Source organism: Anabas testudineus, chromosome 9, assembly GCF_900324465.2.
Source record: "Anabas testudineus chromosome 9, fAnaTes1.2, whole genome shotgun sequence".
In the NCBI taxonomy this organism is placed as follows: domain Eukaryota; kingdom Metazoa; phylum Chordata; class Actinopteri; order Anabantiformes; family Anabantidae; genus Anabas; species Anabas testudineus.
In genome coordinates, this window is record NC_046618.1 from 18,257,722 (window position 1) to 18,270,730 (window position 13,009).

Consider the following 13,009-nt stretch of genomic DNA (forward strand, 5'->3'; position numbering starts at 1 on the left):
GTTTGTAGTTCATCCACGTCATGGAAGGTCTGTCAAGCTAATTAATCAAAGGTAAAATTCTAAATACGCATTAAATAACTAAACCTCATTCGGTTACTGAGTAAGTTCACTGTTTAGCTTTAGTCATTGGCAGAAAGTTTAAAATGGAACAACACTAAAAGTCATCTGGCATCTGGATGAACACGTTTCAGCCTAAGAAATCTTTATTTCAGCAAAGGAAGTGTCTGAGGCCACTCGCAGATCATGGGTTATAATTAGATTTGTGACGAGCTACAAAGTTAAAACCAGAAGTCACCAACAGGAAGGACGAGTAAATAATTAGTTGGAATGACAACATAGTGTCCAACCTGTTCCCTGCTTGACTGATTTCTATCTTGAGAGGTTTTTCTTTTTTTTTTTACCAAGAGTCACTATAAACCTTGTGTGAACGCTGAGCCTGATCCCTGAGGCGACTGTTAACAGTGTGCAGGAGCCACACTTCATCACTGCTGAAGGACTTTCTGCTGTCAATTAGGACCAACACAGGAACCACAAATAAAATAAAGGAGATGAACAAATACTTCTCACAAAGCATGAACAATGGCTCCGTTACGGCAGCACTGCAAAGCTCGGACTGCAGGGAGGTTATGGTTTCCATTTCTTCTTGGTTACTGATTTAACCAACATGAAATGGAAACCATTATCCCATTCAATGCATTTCTCAGCGTTACTGTAGAGACGTCTTAAATTAAACCCAGCACAGACAGCCACAGCGCTGGGAACTTTTGAGTGCAATCTGATCCAAGTCAATGAATTATTATCCGAGCTCAAAACCCTAAATAACAGCAGCCTGAAAAGATCTGGCAGATTCATTCAGTCTTTAAGGAGGCTGGTTGCTGTTGGAAACCAAATGCATGCAGAGCAGGAGGGAAATGAATAGAGACACATGAAGTGTTTTAGGGCACAGCAATGTATTGCAGACGTACAACAAGTTCATATGTGATGATAAATTCAATAATGGCTCAATTGTCATTACTCCAGTAAATAGGTTAATGGTGAGACTCTTTTAAAAAGCATCTGTCAGTTCTGTAACAGTATATGAATTATGTGTCTCAGCCGGCCTAACTGGAATCTACTAAAGAGAAATGTATGTAGCACAGCTGACGTGTTTCCGCAGCAGTAAACCAAACAAAGGCCATCTGTTGCCCCCTGGTTGATAATGCCATGGAAGAATCAGCAGAGCACAGCAGGATTGTGTGTGTGTGTGTGTGAAGGCTATGATATGTGTATATATATATATAAGACATGGGGACATGCAATATGATGATGGTGTGCTAGATCTCACCTTGCTGCACCTGTACAGTATTAAAGTAAGACATGCAAAGATAAACAGGTGATCACGTACACAACATAAAAAGTGTTCCCAGCTTTTAGGTTCAACAAATAAGACACGAGTCTCAGTGGAATTTAGGTATTCTTTGTAATTTTAATTCCCATCATTTAGTTTAAATGCAGACAGTTTTCACTAAAATCTTAAATAAAACGTTACAGTACGATATATGCAAATCAGAAGAGCTTCAAGATTTCGTAGAAGCAGGCTACAGTTTCTTTTTTCCATTTTTTTTTCAGCTTATTTTTTATTCATTTATTAGTTTTACTTATGAAGGACCGGACAGTTAAATAGCAGTAAACAGTAAAAAGACAACACAGAGCTGTAAAGCCTGCAGGCCGGCCGAGGAGCACGTTCTATTACAAAACAGACCAGAAAACTAGAGACAGCACGCCACATCCAGATGAAGGTCTGAACTGAAGCCCCTTCACCTTTTTTTTTTTTAAGGTGGTGCTAGTTCCACACACACAGGAGAGGGTGCTATTACACTGGGGCAGGTGGAGCTACATCAATGTAGCTGCACCTTGACGACAGACAGCTTGTATTGCACATTCTGTTTAGTGTCTCTCTACGAAACGGTTAGAAAACAGTTATGATGCAGTAGATGTGAAGTAACTCCCTGGATGGTACTGATCAGCTGAAACGGACTGGCCTACAATGCTGTCCCTTTCTACAGGGAGGGGAAAGTGTCAGACTACGCCATCTAGTGGCTGCGTTCATACCTAACCATACCTCTTAAAAGACTCTAAAACACTTGGAACTAATGGGGTTTTTAGACTGCAGGAAGTTAAGTGAACCTGAACCTGGAGCTTCGCCATAATCTCACGTTTGTAAGGTAACGGGACGGTGGATAGTTCGGGTTTGGTTTTCCCTGGCTGCAGTTTACACGTGTTTTCACACTGTTCTTGTTATGCTCTTACTTTTAAGTGAAAGCCCCACAAGCACCTACTCCCCCCTCCCCTCAGGAAGTTCCTGGAACTAATTTTATTATCATCTCCTAAAGGGTGCTCCCACAACCTCTCTAAAGTTCACGAATGCATGAACCAACAACGTAAATTACCGGCCCACTAAGTTCCTGCAGTCAAAAAGCTATAAGTTGGAAAACTGAATGACATTATTTGTGCTCCAACCATGATTTGGTTTGTATTTGAGTTTAATATTTCCTCTACATTTACATTTAAACTGGAGACTTTCTACCAGACCTTTCTTTCAAACATGCCCAACGCTGCCACCAGAGAGCAATATTCACTTTCCTGCCCCATCTCAAGCAGTGCATCCCTTTTGGCCTATCAGGATGATGAATGCATGAACGAACAAACAAACAAACAAAAGAAAAATGACAGGGTGAGTTACAAAGGGGGTCTGCAGAACATGGCGAAACACAAGCTCAATAAACGTGCACTAGTCTCAGCGACTTTCTTTCCCGCTGAAACTGAATTTCTACTATAGATTTAGACATTTACATGTGAACACATCATGCATGAATAAAATCGACTTCACTACGGTTTAACAGGAGCAGCTACCATGAAGTTTTAACTTTAGTTTAACTTTGAACACACCTGCTCCCTCTGTGCAGCCCCCTGCGTAACTCACAGCCTGTGCAAGAGTTGAAAGGTACGAGCTTATAGAGTGGAAACCAATGTCCTCATAGTCCAGTTTTCCGTTACCGTTTGAGTTTTAACTTTCTCAACTACAAAGATTTAGCTTCTAGATTTTGCCTTCGGTGAGCAGTCGTCCTGGTTTTAGCAAGATGCTGTCCTGCTCTCACAGCTCACGATCAAAGCAGTAGGGAAACAAAATTACAAAGTGTTTTCATCTAAAATTCAAAAATAAAAATGGCAATTTAAAAATCTGATTTATTGGCAAGCGACACGTCAGTCTACGTGTTAGGACACACGGGGATTTAGAAGAAGTGTGGCACATGGCACCAGTTAGGTGAGACACCCGATAACAAGACCACGTTTCAACATCGCTGTGATCTTATACAGTAACTAGTCCGTTTACCAAACTCCCCGTCAACCCCCAAAGTCTGTCCAAAGTGTCTGGAAGCTCACCCAGGTTAAAACTCAGATATGGTAGAAAAATATATAGTCGATGAAATTTCTATAGTTATTCTCTTCATTACTGAATTGCACCCATACATGTGTTAACACATTGTAGTAGCAGTGTAAAGTGACAGGGATCATGATTAGCACTACTACTACTACTACTACTACAACAACAAAAAACAAAACGTCATCACACGCACTTTTGCCCTCACTCTCTTTCTCTCTAGACACTTCTGGTTATTTTTTTTCTTGCACATAAAAATTCATGGTTAATAGTTTTGTCTTTCATTGGCATCATTAGGCAACAGTCTTTTTTTTTTTCAGATATTCTACAATATGGTTACGATGTAAACACCACAGTACTTAATTATTTTACCATATCTACACAAAGTAAAACACAATGTTACAAGGCAAGTGGCTACTTAAGCATAGATTTGTTCATGAGGAAATAAAATGAAAATTAGGTAACACACCACAAGAACAAAACAAACTTTAAAACACCTGGCATCGAGTTTGTTCAAATAAGAAAAGCTTTAGACTTTGTTCATCTACAGGTCAGGTGACTCTGTTAAAAAGCTGGTGATGATCAGTACTAATTCCCACCCCAACCCCCCTCCCTACACACAAAAACCATCTCATTCAAACATAACGATCCAAAGACAGAAGATATTTCTGCGATATGAACGGCCTCAAACACTGGACTTTGCTTCCGCTCCCAACTTGACCGTGTGATATCTAAGTCGAACTTCAGCACTTAGAGTGAAACACAAGTGATCAATAGACTAAATGTTTCTACGCTTCAGCTAGTTTTGAGGAGCTACAGGTTTGAGGTCGAATCCCCTCATTTTCCACCTCTGCATAAGTGGCTGAGTTACAACACAACAGTTGGAGTTGGTTTGATACGACACATAATCGCCCTCTGATATGACAAGGCTTTCACTTCTGGAGGCATCTTTGCACATTAACCTCACTTATGACACACGAGGAGCATGAGACCGAGGTTCGGGGTTACTGAAACAGATGAGACGTGTAATCTGACCAGCGAACAGAGCGAGGCATTTGAACTAACCTGAACATGGACAGTGCAGAGATCCATTGTTGGCATGGCGCCTTCGATATGAGAAAACGACTGCAGTAACTGAGCTTCATGTGTTAAAGTAAAGGCATACGAAGGAAGATATGTGAACATTTCATGAGACCTTTTGAATGTGCATTTCTCTTGTTTGCAATGTTTTAGTGTTTTGGCTTGTGAAGCACCTAAACCTCATTATTCTACATTAAACTGTTGCGCTGATACGGCGACAACGCAGCTTACTTTGGCATGGTGCTGCTCTAATGAGAGCAGTCTCCCTCCAATATCGGCGTGTGAAAACCACCGCGAGGAGGAAAAAACCCTCGCGTAAATAACCTTCCGTTCAATACTGTGTACTTTACTGATACGATTAAATTAAAAGGAATGAAATGTGTAATGTGAATGGGTTTCAGTACTGTAAATTTAAACACTGTTTTCCAATCGACCACTGACAAGAAAAGAAAAACACACAAAAAAACAAACAAAAAAAACAGCAGCTTGTGTAGTGTTTACTCTAATGAGAGCCTGTGGGATGAAACTGTACTGTATAATATGGCATCATAAGAGGTGAAGAGCCCCTACCCCTATAACAAACCATGACCCTCCCCCGCCCCACCAACCCCCACAGCCGAACTCTTTACGGACAGTATTTACAGTACAAATTACATTATAATACATCATTTAAAAATATGAGATCCATCTCTAAAAACATACAGGAGCTTTTGACAAAAATCAACTCTTTAGCAAGTCGGGTTTCTATGGTATCATGTGGAAAATTAAAAAACAAAACAAAAAGCAGAGTGACAGTCCCACCACCCCTTGCTGAGGCATCCTTTCCATTTGGCCCCAGTTGTACCTGGCTAGTATGTTAAAAGTGAGATGATGGATAGGTTGGCTGACCACACGCACCGTTTCTCCTCCTTGTTTTTTTGTTTTGTTTTGTTATTTTAGAGCAAGCCGCAGCCGCAATGCAACAAAACGCGCTCAATCCAATATTACAATATATACAGGATTTTTCCTAAATAATAAATATGCTACCTGGGATCAATTCAGATGTGTTTGTAAGTTCAAGTGAACAGAATTAACAATTTAATTGGTTTTAGTTGTCTGCATCTTTTAGACTGACTTTTTTTTTTTTAATGAAGACAGAAAATGTTACTGCTGAGTCCCCAATAAAAATTATTTTAGTTAAAACTTACTAGGAATCTCCATACTGTTGTATGTACAGCAGATCGAATGATACAGTGAAAACACTGGTTACACACTTTCTTGTAGAGAATAAATAAAGACCAATCAGAAACTGGACTACAGAGCCAGGCAGCATGTGAACCAACCCTCCTCACATCCTCAGTACAACCAAATCCATCTTCAAACCTCTGCAGCTTCCTCCCTCTCTTCTCTTTCTCTTCCCCATCACCCTTACCCTTTTCCTCTTGTCACTTCCCTCTCCTTTATCTGCACCCCCGACACTTGCGCTATGATTTTAACTCAGGCTTCCCTCTCTATCTGACACGCTTCTCCTCAGTTCTCCCTCCCAGCAGTGTGCCCTCAGACGAAGGGCAGGATGCCGTAGACGAACAGGGCCATGACGGCAGCGCTGAACAGGCCAGCCACGGGCACTGTGACGAACCACGCCAGGAAGATGTTCCTGAAGAGGCGCCAGTCCACAGCTTTCTTTGAGCGAATCCAACCCACGGCCACAACCGAGCCCACCTGGAGGCCGCAGCCACGAAAGACAAACAGTCAGCAGCAGCACAGAACAAAATGTTTCAGGTGGCAAGTCAAAGACACTGAAGAGCTGCAGGTTGTTCAAGTTGTCACTTCGTGTTCAGATCATGTGAGCAGTTTGGTACATTACCATTTTTTACAGTGTGTGGGAGTTTTTTTTTACATTTCTTTATTTAGCAGTTTTCACCCAACACACCTCAGATTCGTTTTTTCTCAGATCAAAAGTTAATATAATTAGACTGTTCATAGCATGTGCAATAGAAAATCACACACGTTTTATTATGGGATGACTGCTGCCGATAAATTTGTGTGCAAGGGAAGTTAATGAATTAGATGAAGCTTAAACTAAAACAACCGTTTCCAATAGTTGAGTTGAACAACAAGACAGCTAACTGAACAAAAGATGAACAGAAAGCCTGTTCGCAACCTTCAGCTCCTCGAGACCAGTTTGGTCCAAACTGTCTATGTTAGTTAGAGCAAGCAGATTATTTAAGTTATCACTATTTATATTAAATTCTGTAGGTATGGAAGTCTGAAACAGGCAGATCTAATGTATCAAAAATACAACATTTGCTCTTTAACAAATCTCCTTTCGTTATGTAAATAAATCTCCAGTGTCAGAGTTCCACTTATGTATTCATTACTCACCTGTATGAAAGAAATAAAATCAGAATACAACAACTCAATTTGGAGAACCTCTCACAAACAACTCGCACAAACACATTTCACCACAGTGTGTTGGAGCAAAACATGAAAAGTACAGTGACTGTTTCCAGCTCCGTCTGTGGTGTCGCAGGTGCAGTAGTTGAACTGTGTTTGCCTGTTCTTCTATGGCCAGAGAAACAACTCTCCTGTCACACGTTCAAGTCAACAGAGACCAGTCATGGCAGCGACTGAAAGTTCAGACTAGTGCTGGACTACACAAAAATGTCTGCGGCTGAGGAGATTTCAGTGAAGCAGACTGAAAGTTCATTTCTTAAATTCTCCTTCATTTGGATAATGAGTGTTATTCTAAAAACAGTCGAAAGCCGAGTCTGTGTGAAACAATAACTTTGTGACCATGATGTTTGTTTATAGCCATTTGTAGTATTTCAGGCATGCAACAATAAAACCTGAACTTGTGCAACCTGAGACTGCCTGTCGAGCTTTTGAACCGAGTCACTGTACATAATCACACCACTGCGCTCCACACACCAGGGCTGGGCTTCGATTTAGTTTCATCTACACAGAAGTACAGAAAAAAACTAAACAGAAGCCCGTTCCCGCTCATTCACACCCAGACACACACTCTTGCAGCCATCTGGGAGATGTTGACAGATATTGTTGGGTACTAAAATTCAGTGTCGCTTTTAACAATGCTTAAATTGAGAAAAATCCTTAAAGTGGAAAAAAAAAGAAACGACACTTCAACAATATCTGTGGATCCCAAAGACACAGTCACTTAATCAATCAAATCACCACCACAGTTATATACCTCTAACCATCAGTACATTAAGCATTTTGGCACAGCAGCTGATTATCTGAGGTTTTAAGGAAGGGTTTTTGGAGGTGAGAAATAAAATATGGGTATGGATGGCGATGTTGATGTTTAGATAAATTGATCATCAGTAATTAGAAACCAGTTTTGAGTCTTTTGCAGTTTCCCTTCAGCAAACCATTTATGTTTTAAAGCACTGTTCTAAAATAAAAACAAACAAATACATGATTAGGTTACTCTACAGAGCAAACGACATCAAACGTCCAAAAATGTTTCCATGAATGCCAAACTACTCCTTTAGCTAGGGCTGCTGTTGTTGCTGAAGCATGCGCTCAAGTTTAACCTTACAAAATGAAAACTGTTTCTTTAAGTATTAAATATGATTACTGTAAATGTTTAAAATTGTTTTATCTTTAAGAATAATTTAAAAAATGATGCAAAAAAATAACTTGAGGTGACAACTTCTTGAACCACTTGGTTTAAAAGATGTACTTCAATGTGATACACTGCTTGATACCTAATAAGATGACGAGAAAAGATAATAAAAAGGAAACGGTTTCATATAATAAAGGTCCCATTAAGGGGAAAGGTGGAGGTTTTGCTGCTGTAGAGAAACTGCATGACAGGTCAAAACTTCAACAACAGAGGTTGTGATTGGCATTGGCGATTGACAGCTACAGGTGAAGCAGCGTGGAGCTCTGGGAGGGCTCTCGATCACAGCTTCACTACCAATGACTCCAATACCTTGCAGTGGGTGGAGCTTATTGGGATGCCCACATTTGATGCAACAAGCACTGTTAGCGCACTCATTACTTCAATGCAAAATCCGCTGTAAAGACAGATGAGTGGAGAGAGACAGATGGAGAGGGAGAGGTAAAAAAAAAGTGGAAAACAAGTGTGACAGGTGGGGTTGGGGGGAGAGGCTGGTGGTGGAGGTGTGTGCGTGTCGGGGTGGGGGGTATCTGCTTGCAGCCAAGCACCGGACGGACGGTGGAGGACCCACACACCAAACCAGGCCAGTGCTGAGAGGGCAAAATGGAAGAGAGTTGGTGGAAATGAAACAGAGCATGAGGCACCAGCCGGACGGGGTCGGCCACATCTTCCAGCCTGGATACGACGTTCCTGAAAAGATCAGGGGAGAGGGGCTGCACACTGCTAACTGGGGGCGTCTGCAGCTGGCTGGATCTTTTAAGACAATTTGAAAATTAGTTCTGATTGTCAGATGCAGGGATTTAAAAGAGAGCTTTTCTTTGTGATAATCTGGGTGTTCGCCACAGAAAAGATCTGATTCCAAGACTGACTTGGATTCAAGTGGCACGTTTCATTCCAGCCCGACGCCCTGAGATGCAGTGTGAGCTCCCGGTCCCATGGAGATGCTTGGATGACAGTTAGGAGGCCAGCTGGAGGTCCACTCATTCATACCTTGCAGTGTGTGGTACTGACAGGGATTCCGATATTTGAAGCCAACACGACTGTGAGTGCAGAAGCCAGTTCAATAGTGAATCCACTGTGGAGGAGGGGGGGGGGAGGGGGTGGGAGGCAAAGAGACATCTATCATTGTAATGTCTGGGACGTACTGCTGATGGAATCGTGTCACCACATACCAGCATTCACATTAACCACAGTAGAACATTGAACAGATCTTTAGAGCATGCCGTCTCTCAGCCACAGACACACACACACACACACACACACACACAACAAAGACAGCACTTGTATCAGCTCAACACTAATAAGTGTTAGTAATTCATAAACAGTATGGTTACATGTGGAGCTCAGACGCCCACACATGGGGCAAAATGTGCGAGTGCATGTGCCGACCCGGGACACTTCATTTGAAACCATGTCTCCTTTCCAGAACATTATTCACACTGTGACACCGAAGTAGTGGGGGCACTGGAAAGAGAGGATCGTTGGAAGACTGTGGACTGGAACTAAATTGTAAAAAAAACAGATGAGTGAGGAAGCGACTTCAAAGTGGATCATTAACAGCTTATTACCAGTTACTTGCTAAAAGAACAGAAGCTTAAACTAAAACAACACTGTTTACAACATGGCACTGAACCGGTTTGTTTGTGGATGTGTTTATTTGGGGGTGAACTAGAAAGTGTAAGATGCTCAAAATGTCAATGTCTGCTCACACAACACCAGAAGCTTCAACCCTCAGCAGATGAATAGCACTAAGCTGCCACATGTTTTATTATTTCCTTTTGTGATATGTCCAAAACGCCTACTATAAGCTGTCTGAAGGTTTGATTTTGGCACCGCTTCAGTCTGCTGCAGATATGCAGACGCCATTCACCCCACCTCAAACAGCTATAACAACTATAAACATTTGTGTAAGCCGGTCAATTATATAAGCGTGCCACACAGGATCACCTCCCCACACGGAGACACAATTGTGTCCCACTGGCAAAACCTGGAGAGGTCACTTGAATCTGCAGCAATCCATCGCTTTGATGATTCAACAAGAGAGCTGCCCAAGATGATATAAATCCATAATTTAGGTAAAAAAAACACTGGGCTGTGCATCATTCAAGTACTCGGACAAGTACACCTACACACTTGAATCTCTTTGCCCCCTCAGACTGATGCATAGAAAGAGACACTGGAGGAAGGAGAGCCTTTCAGAACAGTCACCAAAGCAAATTTGTCTTAGAGTCCTGGCAAAAGGCTAAGCTGGTGATGGAAAAAGAGGAGATTAACAAAAAAGAAAGAAAACAGGCACACAGGGTGAAAAGTGCCAAAAGGAAGAGGAATGAAGAAAAAGGAGAAAATCATTAGGTGGAGCGAGCGTGAGAACAACTGCAAGACTTTGAAAGGTTTGATGCCAATAATAAAATAAAAGGCAAGAAGGTGCAGTGAGGAAAATGGGAAAGGATGAAGAGAAGGAAGAAGTTAGCAAAGAGGAGAGTTAATTGCAAACTGGAGATTTACAGGAGAAAGTAGGAAGGAATAAAAAAAAAAATAAGACAGAAGGAAAAAGAAAAGTGCAAGAGGAGCCAGGCTGGCGTCCCTCCCTGCGGTTGGAAAAGAGAAGCCAGGGTTCCCACTGTGGCTGTGCCCCTCCCTCATCCCTCCTGCTCTACTTCTCTTCATCCAGAATGCCAAACAACTTTCTGTAACCCTGTGTGATGCTTCTGCCAGGCAACACACACACACACCCACACACACACACACTTGCTGGAACAATTAGACCTTAACATGCATGCTTGCACACATACAGCACATTCCCTACATAACAACCTGCAGGCAATGAGCCTGGCTTCTTTAAGCTGACACGATATACAAAAACACCCTTTGGGTATGTGAACGCAGACAGACACACACACTTCAACTACTGTGTGGGTAGAGAAGAGGACAGCAAGAGATAGATAGAAAGGGAGATCGATCTCAAGATCTCAAGATCTCAAGGACAGAGAAGCAGCAGCAAATGGTTATGAATTCGGGAAGTCTGCTGCTTAGGCTGTGGGACAAATTGAGCTGTAAGGCTTCATGTGTTGTGCTCCATAAAACTACTTATTTATTCAACTATTATGTAATAGGTCAGAGGGGAGAGGAAACTGGAAACGGTAAAGAAGAATTTCTAAGTTCATAGAAAAACGCATGATTGTCAAAATGATAATGACTTCTTCAAAATAGAAAAAGACGTACTGCTACTTTTGCATTGTACCTAATAAAAATCAAACTAATTCAGTCTGATAAAAAATTGTACTAAGTCAGAGGTTTAGAATTGTTCTCATTAAACTGAATTGAAAATGTTGTTGGCTGTACCTACATAGAAAATGCAAAGAACACTTTGTACAACAACAACAGGTTGTTTGTGCACTAAGTATGAGTATAATTGAGCAGCAGCTCTGCTGGGGAAGTAGAGTTTGATTAATCAGAGTTTGCTTGAGACACACACCCCTGATTAGATGATTAGAAGTTTACTGTACCTGAGAATATGGAGCACTTGAGTGTTTGTTCAAGTTACATTTAACAACCTCACTAAAGACACTCTGTGTGTATTCCAATTCAGTTGTGTGCATGTAAGTACTTACCAGGGAAGCTGTAATCGTGGATGGACTTGTGGCATCAAGTTAAAGCAGCAAGTAAAACCCAAGCATGTTGGAAAGTTCACCTCTTCCCCAAATACTCTCTGCCTCTGTCTTTTAAATGCATCCGGCCACATACACACACACTCACTCTCCCGTGTGGTGGCTTTCTCACCTTGACGGGGTGATGGGGGTCAGATCCTTCCCCATGGTCTGGATGACGCGGCGGCCCCACACCCACAGGCCAGCACAGATGCCCAAACCACCATAGAACAGCAGCCAGACGGGAGTGGCAGCATCCTGCATCACACCACCCTGATCGTAGATCATCCACAGCGCCACCAGGGGCCCAATGGCATTACTGCAAAGATGACAATATAACACCGTTCAGCTCCTCTAGTGTGTATGCTAGACTGAGACTAGATGACGTTGAAGCGGCTTGAATGTAAGTTCATTAGGAAAAAGCAGTAGAAATAACAGTGTATCTTTAGATATTATTACAAATATCTATATTTTGATGAGCACACAGGCCACTAAGGGTTGTGTAGGCAGCAGGATGCAGCACCTGACGTCATTGCCTCCATGGGCAAAGGAGCCGAAGCAGGCGGTGAGGATCTGCAGGAAGTGAAACAGCAGGAACACCTCAGGCTTATCCTTCTCCTCGTGATCTTCCTCCTCATCCACAGGCACGGGAGCTGGAGCCCCTTCCTCCTCCACGCCCTCAAGCTCAGTGGCCAGCTTCATCTCCACTCCACCTTCCTCTGCCTCAATTTCAGCCTCGGCCACAGCGTTACAATACGATGAGTAGCTATCGTAACGCACCCTCTTCTTGGAGTAGGACACGCTGTTGCTTCGGGCGCCTCCCTCACCTACCAGCTTTTCACTGTCCTCGCGTGACTCTGTGCGTATGAGCGGCTGGACAGGCATGCCACATATTGCGGCTGTGTAGCAGGTGTAACTGTTGTTGCGTCGAAGCAGGCGGTAGTTGTTGTCAGGGGGGCCGACGTGGGAGCCAGAGCGATCGCGGTCATCCATGCGACCCAGGTGGATTTTGTGAAGCAGGTCTTTATAAAGACCCGAATCCTTGTGCACTGTGTGGTACACCTGGCCATCACTGCGCATGTGGCCATCAAAGCTGAAGCTGCCATTAGAAATGGGTGACTTGAGGCAGCCATTGGTCATCGAGTGGGTCCGACCTGCAAGAGGAAAGATGGAGAAGTTGTTAAGTAGTAACCAAACAAAGCTGAGAGGGACACTTACTTGTATTGCTACTGTAAA

The 13,009-nt window shown here is 42.6% G+C and overlaps 1 protein-coding gene across 4 annotated transcripts in view; it reads right to left on the reverse strand.

Moving 5' to 3' along the window:
* Positions 1-1,442: 1,442 nt before the first annotated feature.
* The window catches only part of slc20a2 (solute carrier family 20 member 2), a 39,846-nt gene continuing 28,279 nt past the window's right edge, over positions 1,443-13,009 (reverse strand). Inside the window, exons 8-12 of one of the 4 annotated variants that reach the window (XR_003297678.1) lie at positions 12,297-12,927; positions 11,907-12,092; positions 9,117-9,201; positions 8,439-8,523; positions 6,072-6,202 (exon numbers count right to left, since the gene is read on the reverse strand). Coding sequence is in view for 3 of the 4 variants with exons in the window: in XM_026343108.1 (XP_026198893.1) it covers positions 6,038-6,202; positions 8,439-8,523; positions 11,907-12,092; positions 12,297-12,927 (1,067 nt within the window). In the remaining variant the exon portion in view is untranslated. Of the gene's footprint in view, positions 6,203-8,378; positions 8,524-9,116; positions 9,202-11,906; positions 12,093-12,296; positions 12,928-13,009 lie in introns of those variants that run through there. The other 3 variants (XM_026343108.1, XM_026343107.1, XM_026343109.1) reach the window with 3 other exon arrangements.